General features: G+C 39.1%; 1 protein-coding gene across 1 annotated transcript in view; it reads right to left on the bottom strand.

The window, feature by feature from the left end:
* The window catches only part of PRKN (parkin RBR E3 ubiquitin protein ligase), a gene marked incomplete at its 5' end in the record, with an annotated part of 1,032,625 nt that overhangs the window by 654,445 nt on the left and 360,464 nt on the right, over positions 1-17,716 (bottom strand). Inside the window, 1 exon segment of the mRNA NM_001044603.2 lies at positions 7,973-8,056. Within this exon segment, the coding sequence (NP_001038068.2) occupies positions 7,973-8,056 (84 nt within the window).

Genomic DNA, 17,716 nt, shown 5'->3' with positions numbered 1-17,716 from the left:
ATATCCCCCGAACGATGAGAGCAGTGAATGAAATGTTTCCTTTTCTATCCCTCGCGCCTGGCCAAGAAGACATGCTCAATACGTTTTTCTACTTGTGCTGCTGGATCTGAACTGCAGTCGCTTCCGTAAGGTCTTATCTCCCCAACCAGATTTCCAGCTCTTGCAGGTCAGTCTTTGTTTTCTGCACAGTGAATAACATAACAAATACCTATTACGGAAATAAGTATATTTCGCTCAATGGAAAGACACACATGTTAACTTACATTTTGTTTTTCAATATTTAAATATAAAAGTTCATTTTTCTGAACTCTGAGTATTGAGGTGGATGATAATTACCTAGTTTAGGAAGTTCAGACTGGACGATCCCAAACTACACTTGTCTTCCAAGAAACATTAGTGGAAGTAAATGTTGCGTCACGCGTGGGTCAAGAGTGCGTGACATTCTTCTCAGTTTTGATTGTATTCTCCGTATGTTTACATTTTCTATTTCAAGTTACTAGTTTGGTAAACGGGCTTTAAGGTTTTATTGTTGGTGTGTTGGGTTTTTTTTAAGAACATATCTTTAAAACTAAATTTTATCATGGCTCTCGATAACTTTTTGAGAGCTAGCTTGACCTGACTAAGAGGGATGATAGTTTCTTGATGACTGCCATCAGGCATGATGAAGTGTGGATCTCCAAGAGCCATCAATCACCTGCTTGGCGAATCAAGAGGGCTATTTCCTGGTTGAGAAGCAGGCCTCTTTCTCTTGGCCCATTACTCTCACATCTTCCTTCTATTCTTCTCACTCCATTAGCCTCCTGTGTATCTGCACAGAGGCCATCACAGACTGACCTCCAGTCCCCAATCCCTGATATTCTCATTTAGGTCTAATCTACCACCCCAAATGAAACATTTGGGGATGTTTACAGGGGTATTTAATCTTTCTTTGCTCCAGTTCTTGGAATTTCATTTATAAATCTATTGCAATTATCACATTGCACCTATTGCTATCTTCTCTGGTAGATCAATATGCCTCCTCCCCTAGTCTAAAACCTAGCAGTCTTGAAGGACATCTTTTTCTGATTAATCATGATAAATTCCCTGGCTGTGTCTTTGTTGTCTGGGGTTCTTGTCTATAGCCATATCACAACCTGCAACACAGTCTCTCACTGACATGTCTGACTTTGGAATCATTCTATGGAAAGATGAAAAATTAAGAAGTGACTTTATAAGCCTCTGGGGACGATGAAAAACATTTAAAACCATTCATATCTAAACAGCATTGTAGTAATACACATGATTTTCTTCTGTATACAAAGTAAGATATAAATTATAGCATAGAGAATCACAGATCATCCAGTGAAAAAGCAACTTACAATTCGCACAGATAAGGATTTCCCTGGAATCGAGGAGGCAACAATAATTTTTTTTTTTTTTTTGGCCTTTTGTCTTTTTAGGGCTACACCCATAGCATATAGAGGTTCCTAGGCTAGGGGTCTAATCAGAGCTGCTGTCCTAGCCAGAGCCACAGCAATACCAGATCCAAGCCGTGTCTGTGACCTACACCACAGCTCACAGCAACACCAGATCCTTAACCCACTGAGCAAGAACCCAGAGATTGAACCCACAACCTTACGGTTCCTAGTTGGATTTGTTTCCACTGTGCCACGATGGGGACTCCATAAAAATAATTTCAATATTTAAAATATACACTATGGGAGTTCCCACTGTGGCTCAGGGGTAACGAATCTGACTAGTATCCATGAGGATGTGGGTTCAATCCCTGGCCTCACTCAGTAGGGTAAGGAACTGGTGTTGCTGTGAGCTGTGGTGTAGATTGCCAGATGTGGCTCAGATGCCGCATGTGTCGCTGTGTCATTGGCCAGCAGCTGGAGCTTGGATTCAACCTCTAGCCTGGGAACTTCCGCAGGGTATCCCTAAAAAGCAAAAAAAAAAAAAAAAAAAAAATGGACGCTGCACATTTGCTTTAAAAATGGCATCACAGACTAAACCAAGGTGCAATGCTGGTAATCTCACGTGTGGAGGTGTTCTGCTACACATGCATTGATTTGTGCCACCTGGTCTCCTTTCCTTGGTGATTAGTGTTTCCACGTAAGAGTGTACAAGACTTTTTAACAACACCATGGAGAAGATGACTGTTGATTTAATTTTCCACTAAATGGTAAAAGATCCCGGATCAAAACAGGGTTATGTCACAGGAAAAAATTGAGTGGAATTGAGTCGAGACATCAGAGCCACATAAACACACGTGGGTTCTTAAAAACTACTTCAATTTCTTTAGAGCTCTTAAAAAATGATATTTTTTCCACAGTGGACTATTTTTATAAATAAGATTTTAGAATTCTTGCTTAAATTTGCAAAATTTCAGCTGATTTCATAATATAAATGTATATATATAATCTATGTGCACACGTATACATAAATTTTACCTTAAAAATGACATTTTTTTGTTTTCAAGTACTCAAAACTTGATTTAGAAATGAACTGTCCTTGAGTCTGAATACTGGATAGGTTTTTGAAAAATGCCATAAGAAGTTTCTAGTTTGTCACCCAAATTGCATGTCAGACAACAGAGAACATTTTGTCACGCTTAGATGCCATTCAATCATAATCTGAGTTTGACTGCAAAGCTTTCACAATTCAATTTTTATTTAGAATTTAGAAAATATGACTGTAGGGGCAGTGTAAGGACAGGGAGACTATTTCTCTTCGACCAGAGATCAGGGAAGGATGAGAGAGGACGGAATGTGTCCTTTCCACTTTCATGTCTGTTTCCCTTCTCCACCCTCCATGTGGAAGCCCCAGCCGCCCTCTGGGTTCACTGGGGGGCCCTGGAAGCCACAAGGGCCGGGATCATTTAAACACATGTTTGGAGTTTATGTCCACACTGGTTCCTGCATTGATGCAGGTGAGTTTGGGCAACACAAGGACATGGAGCCCATGGGTCTTTGTACATTGTGCGAATAAGGCTTTCATTTGTGACTATTCAGGGACCCTTGGTCAAGCTCCCATCTTTTCTTAAAAACAAAAAAAAAAGCCAACCTTTCATTATTATCAGATACTGGAAAAAATAAAAACATATAGTCCATAGCAGGAAAGCATCCTGAGAAACCCCGAGACTCTTTTTGTCAGATTCTAATCAAACCAAAAACAATAACAGAAGGAACCAAAAGAAAGGGCCCTTTGAGGATAGAAATTTGATTAAACTAAAACATTAATAAGAATCTTTTTCGGACCTAAAATATGAAGGTGACCTATAAATAAAAATTGTTCAGGATTAGAGGACATTTATTTACTATTTGTTTTGGTCTGGTCAACATCTTCCCGAAGGACGAAATAAAAGATAGAAGCTATGAATGTTAACTTTTATTCAAGCTAATGTTCCAGTTGACATACACTGAGCCTAAAAGGGGTAAAAATGCAAGAAGTAAATTGCCTGTTGAGTAAGATGAAAAATCTCCATTTGTTACACTGAGTTTAATAATTATGTCATTTATTATAGTTCAGGGGACAGTTTTTAGTATGAAATTTCATTTGAAACATGTCTTTGAGCTATTTTAAGAGCATCTTCTTAAATGTTTCTAAGAGAGAGAAAAATGCTATGTAAAAGAGCTTAACTCTGGTCAAGATCAAATAATCTAAAAAATTTTACTGCTTTACACAGGATTTCAGTAAATATTACTTATCAAAATATAAAAGACAGTGCATGTTGTTGTAGGCTGTTAATGGCAAAATCAACACCCTTTAACACGCTTGAAAGTGACCTTGGTTACTTATTACCTTGAAGATGGCTGAGATCGGAATATCCGTGTCCCCCTCAGATTCACCCCTTGGAAATCTAATCCCCACTGCGATGCTATCTGGAGGTGGGACCTCTAGAAGGGGATTAGGTCCTGAGTGCAGAGCCCTCAGGAATGGGTTCATACCCTTTCGAAAACAGACCCCAGAGCTCCCTGGCCCCGTCCACCACATGAGCACACAGGGAGCAGACTGCAGAAGCTGGCACCCTGATCTTGCACTTCCACGCTCCACAACTATGAGAGATCAGTATTTGTTGTTTACGAACCACCCTATTTCCAGTATTTTTGGTTTCGCAGCCTGAGTGGACTAAGTATAACTGATTTTTTTCCTTTTTCATCCCAGGGACTATCCCCTTGTCCTGAACCCCACTGCTGAATTGTTAGGTGTGAGGAAAAATGCAACAGTCTCACAGTTGGCAAGGAAACTTTTTATTACCAGGAGAGCAGTTCGAAGCCACAGGTCTTCCCAGGGGAGTGTTAATGGCTAGGGCACACTCACTTTGAAAAGTTATGATTTGGAAACAGGAATAATGTCTTCCAGGCATGCTTCAGCCAACATGTGTGCAAGCAGGAAAAATATGGATTTCCCAGTGCACACACAGGCTATTTTACAAATACCTTTTGTGTTTAAGGTATCATAGATTAAAACATAAAATGAATATTTAAACAGATAATTTAAAGTCCATATCATATCCAAAGGGAATTCATTTAACCAATGGAAAAAAAAAAAAACACTAAATGAAATTTTTCTCTCTTTTAATCTCAAACACACATCCATTGAGTGGACTAGAATTCTTTCGTCAAAAGGTAAGATGCCCTTCACAACTAATGTGATGCTCCTTCCTAAAATAACAATGACTAGTATAGAGCTGAATTAGTTTCACATTTCTCCTTCTAAAGTGTAGTCAGGGTCAAGTTTATATTTGTAGTCTTAAAAACCAAGGTGAAATTTTACTGCTATTTAAAAATGATCTAGATAGATTATCTTCGAGTGCTTAAATATTAATTAAGAATCCATTAGATACCTTCTCTTTTGAATTTTAAATATATGGATATTTTTTCAAGTGATAGTGATTAAACTTTTATGATAATATGAGTATATAAAATAGTCAATAATTCAAAATACTCTGCGAATTTAAGTATGATAAACTACTTAAAATGTCTATCGTCTCACCTTCTTAAGAAACAAACACAACCCACAATGTTTTAGAAAAGATAAGACTCATGGTTTATGTTTGGCTGCACTGTAACAATGCAATCCAGAAAAATAGTTTGAAGATATGAGCAAGAAAGAAGGAATTAAACTTCTCACATTGAGCATATCAGCTCAGCCACTGGCACAGTTATTCAGAAGGCGTACACACCTTCAATTCCTTTATTTAATCAACATTTATTTAGTGTACACTAGATACAGGAGAAAAAATATTTGGATATGACAATTTTTTCCTCCCTTCTTAAACAATATGTTTAAATAATTTAATCCTCTCTTCTTTTATAAAAATAATATTTATCATCCCAAATACTCACTTTAAAGACTAATTTAGTTACATCCTAAAAGATTTGACATACGGTATATGTTTATTATTGTTTGATCCTATACTTCCATTTGGATTTTTTTGTATTGACTAAGAAAATTGAATTTCCATGTTTAAGAGGGTTTTTTTTAATGTTTCTGTTCTGTTAGTGATATTCAAATGCCTCAAAGACCTAAACCATGATAGACTGTTGAAATGGTCCATGCGTGCTTGAAAAAGGAGTGTCCCCAGTTGTTGGGCATGTTTCTCAGGACACCAGCGCTCACTGGTTGTGCTGGTGATGGCTTTCTGTTTGTACTGCGGGGCCTTCAGCCCTCAGAGGGTTGCCTTATTTTCTTCCACTGCGGTGGTGGATTTATCTGTGTGATTTGCTAATTCTGACACTTTGCTCTTAGTACCTTTTAAGCCCATGTTACGAAGATCACACAACTTTTAAACTACTATATCTTCCTGGGTTATTGAACCTTTTTGATCCGACCAGCTATTTCTGATAGTCTTTTGTTTTTAATCATTTGTTATGTGCGCTTTCATTTTTTACACACATTAAGCATCCTTGCAGTCTCTCCCGGACAACTTCCATCTCTGCATTCTGCGTGTGTTTGAACGCTGCTTGCTCCCATTCCCAATGGCAGGCTCCCATCTGTGATATTTCTGATGGTTAGTTTATGCTCCATGAAACTTTATCTTTTATAATCTTAGGACTCATTAGAGAGCCCAGGCCTTTCTGGGAGGATCTGGTTTAGCTGCAGCCCAGTTCCTGACACTGTCAATTCATGACCACGTGAAACAACATTCTAGACTCAAGACTAGGCAGTTGCACACAGCGGGAGTGAAACATGGCCCCAAACTCAAGTGAAGATCGGTTTATGATTACAGATGCTTAGGAGTCACATTTCTACCTAGAGTGAAAACAGAAGAGGCAACTACGCCTCACACTTGCTCCTAAGAGGGAATCATGTTCCATGACGCTGCTTTATGTAGAATTCTATGGTTTAATTTTCAACCTCGACAAGGCCCGAAACTCATCAGCACTCTCCAGTGTTTGCCGAGTCTGAGTCTCTAACTCTCATGGTCAGCTTACAGAATGTTCTCTTTGGAGTCCAGCCTTCCCTTTTTGGCACATAAACTTCTCCTTACTGTGTTTCAGCACAGCTGTTCTTTTAAAAATATGTGTTCGTAATTTCATCCAGTAAAAGCGTTATATAGTGTGCACTGCAAGGATTTTTTAGAGGATGTCGGTTCACTTTGCTGTCAGAAATATAAATTAATTTATCCTAAACTTTATGTATCAATACATAAGGTAGGTGGGATATTCAACAAGTAAAGAACCCCACTTAACACAGTATTTCTCTTTGGCTGGTTTGAAGCTACATCCTTAAAGATGGAAGATTGTCTATTCTGCTATGCTGCATCCTTCCAATTAATATGAAGGTACACAGAGCGAGACAGTCAAAGACTGAAGTAGATTTTCAAAAGACCTCCCATTGCTGTAAAGATGCTATGGAGATTGCAACGTTATACATACAGAGGATGTGAATTATTATTCAGTGTAGTTGTATCTACATAGCATGTATGCTATGACATAAACATATTATATTTGTAGCTATATAAAATTCTACTTAAGGATTCTGCCTATAAAATATATACACTTTAATTTCATCCCTGCAGCCCACTTGCAAGACTGTATTATGCCTTAATATCTGTGAGTGACATACAAGTCATTAGTGTTCCTTAGGATTTGCATGAATAAAAATCTGTTCAGTGTCCCTAGTCCCATTTGATGCAGGGTGATTGTTAGGGCTGTTCACTGTCATCTCCGAGGCCTTAGAAGGATCCACAGACGGGAGAAAGAAGGCAGGTCTAACGATCCTGCTCAAACACTCTACCTGTTGCTACCGACAGACTCTGTTCCTCAGAGAAGGTATTAACTGCCAGCTGGCTGTGACAGTTTGTAAGTTAACACTGGCATTTGTGTTGGCGCCATAACGGTATTTACAGCTCAGAAAACACATACAGCCAGATTAGGATGGACCCAAGGATTTTCAAAGTAGAAACTCTAACAATAGGCAAATTACAGACATGACCGTAATGATACAATTATTTTAAGAAGAACGTTAGTACTTAGGGAACCATTCGACAAATAGCTTCTCTGTGTGAAATAGACGGCATGTGTTTGCAAAGAGAAAGGTGATCGCAGGGAACAGACAATGGCGGTTCTGTTTAGAGCTGGTCACCCACTCTACGTTTCTCTAACAAGAGCAATTCTGAAAGGTATGGACTGTAAACGCAAAATATCACAGCTTTAGGAAAAAGATGAACCTTATAGCTTGGTTCTTTTCTTTCGCCAGACTCTGAACTGGTACTTCTTTACACTCCATGACTATCAGCTCATGAGGAATTTAAATTATCATGTTTTAACATAGTTACCAAAAGAGGTTACGTCTTTAGGAAAGTGCCTCTGGAAGGAAATGGTGCAGGTAAAATTTTTGGTAATATTATGAACGGTTTCGAATGAACACTTTTTGTAAATATAGTCAGATTGGAAAAAAAGTCAACTAGCAATTGGTTTCTATTTTAATTTCCCAAAAACACTGGCGATGCCGTAATGGAAGGACGGATTTGACCAGTACTTACTGCTGTGGTCCCAGGGCAGTTTGGAGACTGGCACTCACCACTCATCCGGTTTGGGATCAAGACATCGTCCCAGCAAGAAGGACCCTGTGAGAAGGAAGGAAAACAGCATATACTTGGTGCTCAGACTGTAACACCCACATCTTCCCTAATACATTTGCTAAGATCTACTTATGTGATAAAACACTAACGAAAGTAAGATGGCATCCGCCAAGTCTTCAAAATATGATTCACCGGGATTCTCAGGACCCTTTTGGGGGATCTAGTAGGTCAAAATCATCTTCATGAATGAACTGAGATGCTGTTCGGCCACTGCTCCAAACATCTATCGCATGCACGCGTAGTAGTTTCCCCAATGCAGTTACATTTTATTCTTTAAAACCCTAAGGGAATAATTTTCTTATGTTCACTGCTATTTCGAGGGATGACTTTTCGATGAAAACACAAGTGCAGGTTATATGCAAAAGCACTCTCTGTGGGCAGCAAGGGGAACGCGGAGGCCCGCCTGGAGGCCCGGCTGCTGCAGGTGGCCAGCTAAGCAGACGTCTTCATTTCCTCTCCCTCTGAGCCACCGCGAGAATTACATTTCATAGCTAGCACTATGCAAACCCACAAAACCAAGGACATCAGAAGGCAGGGGTTTGGTTGAGAAGAGATTTCCAAACTTTCCTGGAAATCTACAGTAGGCTGCAGCAGAGGAGGGGGCCTCCACGCGGTGCATGCCACAAGGAGCCTGAAGGCTTGAGAAAAAGGCAGGTGGAGAGAGCAGAGGGAGACCCGGGGCAGCAAACAGGGAGAGAGTTACATTTTTCATGAAGAGAAGATCCTAAAACCTTCTAGAGAGAAAGGGCAGATTCCTGCTTGGAAACAAAAATCAAAATAGGGAGTTCCCTGGTGGCTGAACAGGTTAAGGATTCAGTGTTGCCATTGCTGTGGCTTGAGTCACTGCTATGGCAAGGGTTCTGCCTCTGGCTGGGGAACTTCTGCATGCTGTGGGCATGGAAAAAAAAATCGAAATAGAATTTTAAAGCAGTAGTAGCAACACCTTTAAAGATCAAAGGGAAGGCGTTCCTATCATGGCTCAGTGGTTAACGAACCCGATTTTCCATGAGGACGCTCAGCGGGTTAGGGATCTGGTGTTGCCATGAGCTGTGGTGTAGGACGCAGCTCGGATCTGATGTTGCTGTGGCTGTGGTGTTGGCCAGCAGCTGTAGCTCCGATTCAACCCCTAGCCTGGGAACTTCCATGGACCATGGGTGTGGCCCTAAAAGACACACAAAAAAATAAAAATTAAAATAAAGATCAGAGGGAAGGATTTTCCACCTGAAATTCTCTAACCTGTACGGCTGGGAGGCCTCCGAGTTCTGGAGAAGGTCAGACAGCCTGAGAAAAAACCAAAATCTGCCCAGCTTTAACCTCACCCGCCGCCTGTAACTCCTGGAGAAGGCCACCTGCACCCTGGGTGGGCGTGTCCTTGACTGTGACAAGGAAGGAAGGAGGGGAGCAGGGCAGTGTCCAGGGCTGCAGTGACGACGGCTTCCGACAGACGTGGGTGGGGGCCAGAGCCCATCCAGGAAAGAGGGCGATTAGGATAAAGGAGCCGTGGCTGCTGAGATTTTGCTACTAAAGGTGTTGAGACCCCGCCAGAGGTTCAAGTTTGCAGTGAAACTGGTCATCACCCGTCAGCACCTGGACCACCCCCGCGAGGGTCCAGAGGAAGCAACCCCCCAGCCCCCTTGCTGCACAAACTGGTGGTCAGGCAGCAATCCCAGCCACTGCCCAAGTCTGCACGAGGGCTCACCCTCGCTCCTTCCTTCACCAACATACACACACACATGCACACACACACCAACACACTCACATGCACACACACACACGTACAACGGCTCACACACAAGCTCACACACGGGCACATCTCACACAGCTACACCAAAAACACACACAAATTTAGGAACAAAACAGCAGAAAAAGAGGGGATCCAGGAGATGGCAATCTACCTTAAAGAATAAGCCAAACTTCCACAGAGGTTATTTAAAACAAACCTTAAAAGGAGCTACATTTTGAATTTACAGGTGATTCAAGCAAAACGCTGCTTAGTCTGGAAGGATGTAGCTGTGCAGAAAAGAGGTAACAGGCCCCAGAAGGCTGCTTCCAAGGCTGGTCCTTGGCTGGATTCTGGGAATTTGGATCTGGGAGTGTCCGCCTCCCCGATTCCTTTGCTGAAACAGGGGGTTTGCAGCTCCTGTGATGTCTGAGCTGACAACATGGTTTACACCCAACACCTTAGCCTCGGGAGTCTGGACCTGCAGTGAGGACCAGGCAGGGGCACACAATGACCAGCCCAGCAAAAGCCCTGAGCACAGAGTCTCTCATATGACACCATGGGTCCTACATGGCTCCTTGTCCCCTAGGACTCCGCTGGGAGAGGGCTCTTGGAAACGCCCTGGCTCCCTCTGGACTTCACCCCGCCTGTCTCTTCCCTCTGCTGACTTGAAGCCTCTTGGTGTGATCTTGGTTACCCGTGTTATGACTCTTCGCGGAGTCCTGTGGGTCCTTCCAGTCTTGGGGACCCCCAACACCATGACATTGATTAATCATCAAGGGCAGGTTCTCCCAGCTACATGGAGGCGAGGGCTCGTGATGAAGATCGGAGCCGTTACGGGGAAAGAGAAATTCCATTTTCTTTGTATCTCTAACGGCGGGCGTACATTTACAATCCACTTCATCTTAGTGATTAAGCACTCACTTGATTTTCAACCTTATAATTGCATTATTGAAAAGAGACGGATTTTAAAGCTATGATTATGTGATATATTATATCTACATATCTTCTACCAAGAGCGGCTTCCCAGGCCCCTTCGACCCTTCCATCAGGGGCAGGAGTAATCTGTCTTTGGAGAACTCGGTGGTCTCTGGCAGGATGACGGTGACAAGCACGGGCTCACACGTGGGTCTGGAGGGTACTTCCCTGAACTAACTGCATGACACTTGAGGCTCTGAAAGTCCCTGGGTTCAAAAGAAATTTTCCCTGTGGCTAACTGGAGATGTGGCTTCCCTTCTCTATCAACACAGAAAAGGTTCTTCTGACACTGGCTCAGGAAGCCCTGACCTGCCTGCAGTCCAGACAATGGTAAGAAATGAACCTATCATCTCAACAGCCTAGAGAAAGAACGCTGTCACTAACTGCAGGAGCTAGGGTCCCATCTGCACTTCACTGCTCAGAGAAGGTCTCCTGCCTCAAAGTCTAGGATGCAATGAAACTTTCTGAAACAGACATGAATTTTTATTCCTTACTTTTTCAGAGTTCAAAAAAGCCATAAAACATTTATGTCACAATTCCTAAAAGTGTCCCATAAGTCCTACTTCATCTGACAAATCTTTGTGTTGTACAAGGAAATTATAGAAAGCTCCTTCACAATTTTATTCTTGATCTCGTGCCCAAATAAAATAATACAAGTAACATAGCTGAAGAGAGTTCTTGCATATGAGAATTCAACATAATCAAATATATATGCTAGCTTATCTACACTACTTATGCCATGAGGGCTTCATGCTATTGCCACAACCATCCTGAAAATAGAAACAAATGTCCCAGTTAATTTTTGCCATGATAAAGCAGATATAACTTTGCTCTTTTCTAGATTTAGAAAATATAAAATGTTAATTGATTAATCATTGCACATTATGTTTCTATATAGTTGTATGGTTGCAGCATTTAAAGTTAATAATGTTTACACAGGAGTAAGAAAGGTATCCAGAGGACAAGCTTAAAAAGGACTGCAGATCACATGGCAGCACCAGGGAGCTACCAATTCGGGAGCTACCAATTCGAATCCAAAAAAGGAAAGAATCCCCCCTCCCCCCAAAAAAGCATTTTATCTCTCAAAGGTAGAGAGTTGGAGAAAGATGTCAGAAAAAAATGTCAGAATAGTGTGACATACATGTCTTAACAAAGAGTCATGTAGCTGCTTTTTAGAAAACCTTCTTTTCTGGCTAGCAATAGTTACAACTAATACAAATACATAAATTACTTGAACATCTGAGTCTGGACTCAGCAAATAATGGCTCCTTGGACAAATCTAGCCTAGGGTTGTTTTTTTACAGCCCTCAACCTAAGAATGCTTTTACATTTTTAAATGCTTGAAAAGCATAAAAAAGAAGAGCATTTCATGGCACATGTAAAGTCGATGATTTTCAAATGTCTATTCCAAAATGAAGTTGATTGGACACGGCTGTGGCTGTGCATTTACGTATTGTCTATGCGGCTTCTGCACAGCAAGGGCAGAATGGAGTTGTTGAAACAGAGGACGTGGCTCAGAAAGTCTACAGAATTTACTACCTGGCCCTTTGTGGAAAAAATTTGCCAATCCTTGATTAGTAAATGACATTTTCCATGTTTAAATTGAAAAGTACTCAAAAGATATTGTAGCAGCATTTTGGCTACCATATCATCTCATTTGTTTGGAAGAGTAGCTGCGTTCTGGGTCTCAAGAGAAAATTACTTCAATTAAAACCTTAGCACCATTGACCTGCGAAATCTGAGAATCCAGTATTTCAAGTTGTTTGAATCAGTAAGAGAGTGGAAAATTACAGCATTTGGGGATTTGTCTTGACTAATAGTACCACCAACTGAAAATCATGAAGCAGAATATCATTTAAATATACTTATATGATGCATGCAAATTAGAAATTCAGAAAAAAAGACTCAATGTCATGAAAAAGTGATAAAAACTATAAAATATGACACTTAGTATTTATTCTTAAGAATTCTAGAACAAATCCATAAGTCATTCTGGCTATGTCTTGTCATGTCCAATCAAGTGGAAAATTGAAGTACTTAACTGGCTAATTCTTACCCAAATATCACTCTGACACGACTCAGACAGGCAGTTAAAGCAAAAGTGTGTTTTTTTCCCCCTGAATTATCCAAATACATTCTCTAATCTGTCCTTCATAGGTGGGCATATACACTGCTGTTTAAAAAAATAAAAATTAAAAAAATACACATTATGTTTACAAAATGTTTCTACAATGTCTTGGTATTTACAAAGTTTTTGAAAAGGGTTAAAACCACCCTTTTAAAAAATAATATTTTTATTAAACTACATCTTTACCAATTATCTCAAGTTATCATCAACTGTGTTGCATTTGAAATATCATCATGAGTAATTCCACAAACATCTAAATTACATAATTAAACATAAGGGACTGAAATTATTTTGAAAATTATACTTGTGACATAATACAAGGAAAGCAAAACGCTCTTTAAGAGATCTGTGCTCAGAGGCTTCCGTCTACCCTCCTACTTTTTCCTTTCTGTCTGCAACAAAATGATACAGAGAGGAGATGCCAAGGTCCACCAACCTGGTGAATCCTGGTTCCACCAACTATGAGCTTTCTCCTCTTGAGCCAGTTCCATTTGGCCTTTCCAAGCCTAGAGTTTCTCATCTGAAAAGCGAGGGATTAAATACCTCCTTCTTAGGACATTCATGCAGATTAAATGACACCTGTAAGACTTTGGCACAGTGCTTAGCACATGTTGACTTATTTAAAAAAAAAAAAAAGACAACTGTTGAAAGATTTGTAATTTCTCAAAATAGAACTCCTTTACTGTAGGTAGATAAGCAGTAAGAGGCTAGTTTCAAGGGACCCGACTTACTAGCGCAGTGGGTGGTTTTTCATTTCTTCCTTTTTCTCAGTTTCCAGATTACCCAACCATTCCCCAGGGGCCACTTTCCAGAGCATGCTGCTTATAACTTTCCTAAAGCATGTATTTCCATCTGTCCTTGAGCAGACCTTGCTCTTCATCTTCCTCCATTTGGTTCAAAGATTATGCTTCTTCTAAAGATAAGCATGATGCTGAGATTATAGCTGAAGCTCAATCATGCAAACATTAAACAGTATAGAGGGAAAAATAATAGGGAAAAATCCTTTGTATCAAAATATAATATATCCACTGAAGAACTACTTATTAAATAGTTCTTAAACTCTAAGAATATAGTTAGGAAAAAGAGAGAAGAATCCTTTTTCTTGTAGGTTTTATGGGGTAGCCACAAAAGCTGATGTTACAAATTAACTGAGCACATCAAAAGAATATTCATTCCAAATATTGGGTAGATGTAAAACAAATGGAAAACATACCCTGCTGGTGCAAAGGGAAAGTGACACAGCCTCTTTGGAAATCTATTCAGCATTTCTTTAAAAAGTAAACACATATCTAACACACAACTTGGCCATTCCACGCCTAGATAATTAAGGTAAATGAGAACATTCTCACAACGAGAGTTGTATCAAATATTTGTAACAGTTTTTATTCAAAATAGCCACCAACTGGAGACCACCCAAATGTCAAAACATGAACAGATAAACAAAATGTGGTATATCCATCCAATGGAATACTATTCCGAGATCAACAGTATTCGATTGCTTCTAAATGCAACAACATAGATAATTCTCAAAATTATGTGAGAGAAGGAAACCACATATGAAATAGAATACACTGTATGATTTTACTTATAAAATACAAACAAATCTATACTGGCAAAAACAGATCAGTGGTAGCTTTGGGGTGGGGGCAGAGGGTGGAATGGGCTACATAGGAGCATTAAGAATATTTGGGGATTGTTAGGGGCTGAGTTGTGTCCTTTTAAAATTCATTTTTTAACCTTCAACAAAATGTGACAGTATTTGGAGGTAGGATCTTTAAAGAAGTAATTAAATTAAAACAAGGTCATTATGGTAGACCCTATTCAATGTAACCAGTGTCCTTAAAAGATGTCCTTAAATGGTGGGATTGGGACATAGACATGCACAGAGAAAAGACCATGAGAAGGTGCGGAAGAAGACAACCATCTATCAGCCTAGGCAAGAGGTCTAAGTAGAAAACAACCTTGCTGACAGCTTATTCTCAGAATTCCAGACTCCAGAATTGTGTGTCAATACATTGCTGTTGCTTAAACCCCTCACTGGTGGTACTTTACTATAGCACCCCTAGCAAACTAATATAAGGGTTATGGAAACGTTCTCTATCTTTATTGTGATGATGGTTTTGTGGGATATACTTCTCAGAACTCTTCAAACTGTACCTTTTAAATGGAGGTAGTCTATTTTATACAAACCATTTCTCAGTAAAGTATACTAGAAAAAAATAAGAAGTCATCAAATTTCTACAAGGCTAACAGAATCTTTGTATCAAATGGTGCTTGAACAACTGACTAGTGATATCCAAATCCCTTCCTCACTCCATACCATTTCTATAAGAAAACAAATGAGAATATCTATACAACCTTGGGACAAACAACCTTTTTTTTTTTTTCATATAAGGACACAGAAACCTCTAACCATAAATGAAGAAATTTATAAATCGAGCTTCAGTGAAAATTAAAAGCACTTCTGCTCATCAAAAGAAACTATTAAATATGAATATGCAAGCCACAGACCGGAAGAAATACTTTCAATGAATATATCTGTAAAATAATTCATCTCTATAATATGTAAAGAACTTTAAAAAATCAACACCATACAAACACTCCCATTGAAAATAAGCAAGAGACTTGAACAAACTATTTACAAAAGGAGACAGACAAATGACCAATAGTCATATAAAAATAGCGTCAACATCATTAATAATCAGGAAAATGCAAATTAAAATGAAAAAACACAATTTCGCTTGACTTTATATCTTAGCCAGTATGATGGCTAAAATTTTTTAAAAGGCTGATCATACTACATGCTGGTAAAAAGACTAATCTTTGGCAGTGGAAATCAGAAGACCTTGGCTATCTTGTCATGACTGGAGGTACTGACTAGAAGGAAGCATGAGGGAATTTTCTAGAAATGTTTTGTACTTTGATTGGAGTAGTAGTCAGATGGGTGTATGTAACAGTCAAAGCTCATAGAGCTGAGCCTTTAAAGTCTATGTATTTTTATTGAGTATAAATTGTTCTATAGTTTAAAACAATGAGCTACTCACTTATTCAACAACTACTTACTGAGGTCCTGCCTCTCAGTAGCTCTGCAAACTCAAAAGGTCTCTTAACCACTCAGGGATCAGCCAGTACAAGACAAATGGAATAATTACAGAACTTGCCTCATAGGCTGATGTATGGATTGAATGTAAAATGGTTAAGCCAGTGCCAGGCACACAGTAGATTCTCAAATGTTAACTATTTCTATGTTTATCATTCAGCATCCAGACTTGATAAAGGGGTGGGACAATTAGGGACTGGACCCAGGATGGTTTAAAGAACATTAATCCGTATAATGAAACTTTTTTAAATGTGTAAAAAAAAAAAAAAAAGCATCTTTACCTCCTCAGTAATTTCCTCTTGTGGCCTTTGGAAGCAGTTGTCTATAACTTACACCATAGATTAATCCAAACCACAGGCAATCACAACAACAGATTAACCAGTTCTATAGCTTTGAACTGGTTACTGACACTCAGCATCACGCTATGGAATTCTTTGAGTGAAGAACCATGTCCTCCTTATAGCTAAGTGCTTTTATATGAATAGCAAAAGGCTGTACACAAACAGTGAATACTCAAAAATATCTTAATGAATCAGGCTCATCTGTAAAATGAAACAATTGGAAGATCAGTGTTTTTCAGAGTTATGTTGTGCTTCCTTTTAAATTAAAGCTTTGCTCCAATACACTGTGTGTAGAATTCAAAGTATAAAAATAAATAAAGCAGCACTATGTGGAGAAGAAGGAGGGGTCTTTGTTTGGAGAAGAAGGAGAGGTCCCCCAAACTCTTGTTTTTTTGATGCCATTAAGGGATAGACCCCCACAGAACAGTTAAAGATCTAACAGTCTCACAGTTCATCATGGGTGTGTCCAGGGAACAGTCTGGGGGGGGGTAGAGAATATGGCAGAAGGTGGGTTAACAAAAACCTTAAAATCCATCACTTTGTTATCTCCATTTTTGAGGATATGCATATTAGTTATGATTAATATATGTTTATTAGAAGCTGTTATACACAAAATTTTTTATTCCACAAACGTAATCGTATGATATTATTCAGATGAGAACAACTGTTTTTCTTAACATTGTAGCAGGTGCTATTGGTTGTCTCTCAGCATCTTCTCTCTTTTATGGTAATATTTATATTACCATATTTATAACTTCAAGAATAAAAAAGAATGAAATAATGCCATTTGCAGCAACATGGATGGACCTAGAGTTTATCATACTGAGTGAAGTAAGTCAGACAAAGACAAATATATCATATGCTATCACTTATATATAGAATTGAATAAAAAATATATAAAATAACTTATTTATAACTTCATGAGTTCTTAAAATAATGAGTTGACCATAAAAACCTCAACATTTAAAAAACCATTAATCATTTTGATGAAAATCTTTATAAAATCTGTTATACATTTCATGTGTACTTTTGCAGATTAGATTTAATTTTTATACAGTGACTTCGTTTTCTAAAAGGAACTACCGTATAATGAATATATGCTATTTGCCAGCAGCTCTGGCCATTATCATAATACTCCATCTCTAAGTTACACAGAAATAAAGATACTTTGCCAGGTTTTATAGTTGAAACAACTGAAGCTTAGAGATGCAAAAAGACATGTCTGCGGCTACACGTGTGTACTAAGTAGCAAAGTTCCTTTACCATAAAAGCGTTCTCTGTTTCGTTCACTTTGTTCAACACAACTTAAAGAACAGATATCAAATTAATAAGCATTTAGTATTATACGGTTTTGCTCTGAAATGTAGTGATGTCCTGA

This window comes from Sus scrofa, chromosome 1 (assembly GCF_000003025.6).
Source record: "Sus scrofa isolate TJ Tabasco breed Duroc chromosome 1, Sscrofa11.1, whole genome shotgun sequence".
Classification (NCBI taxonomy): Eukaryota; Metazoa; Chordata; class Mammalia; order Artiodactyla; family Suidae; genus Sus; species Sus scrofa.
The sequence above is the reverse complement of the archived record's forward strand: the minus strand, read 5'-3'. Positions and strand labels throughout refer to the sequence as shown.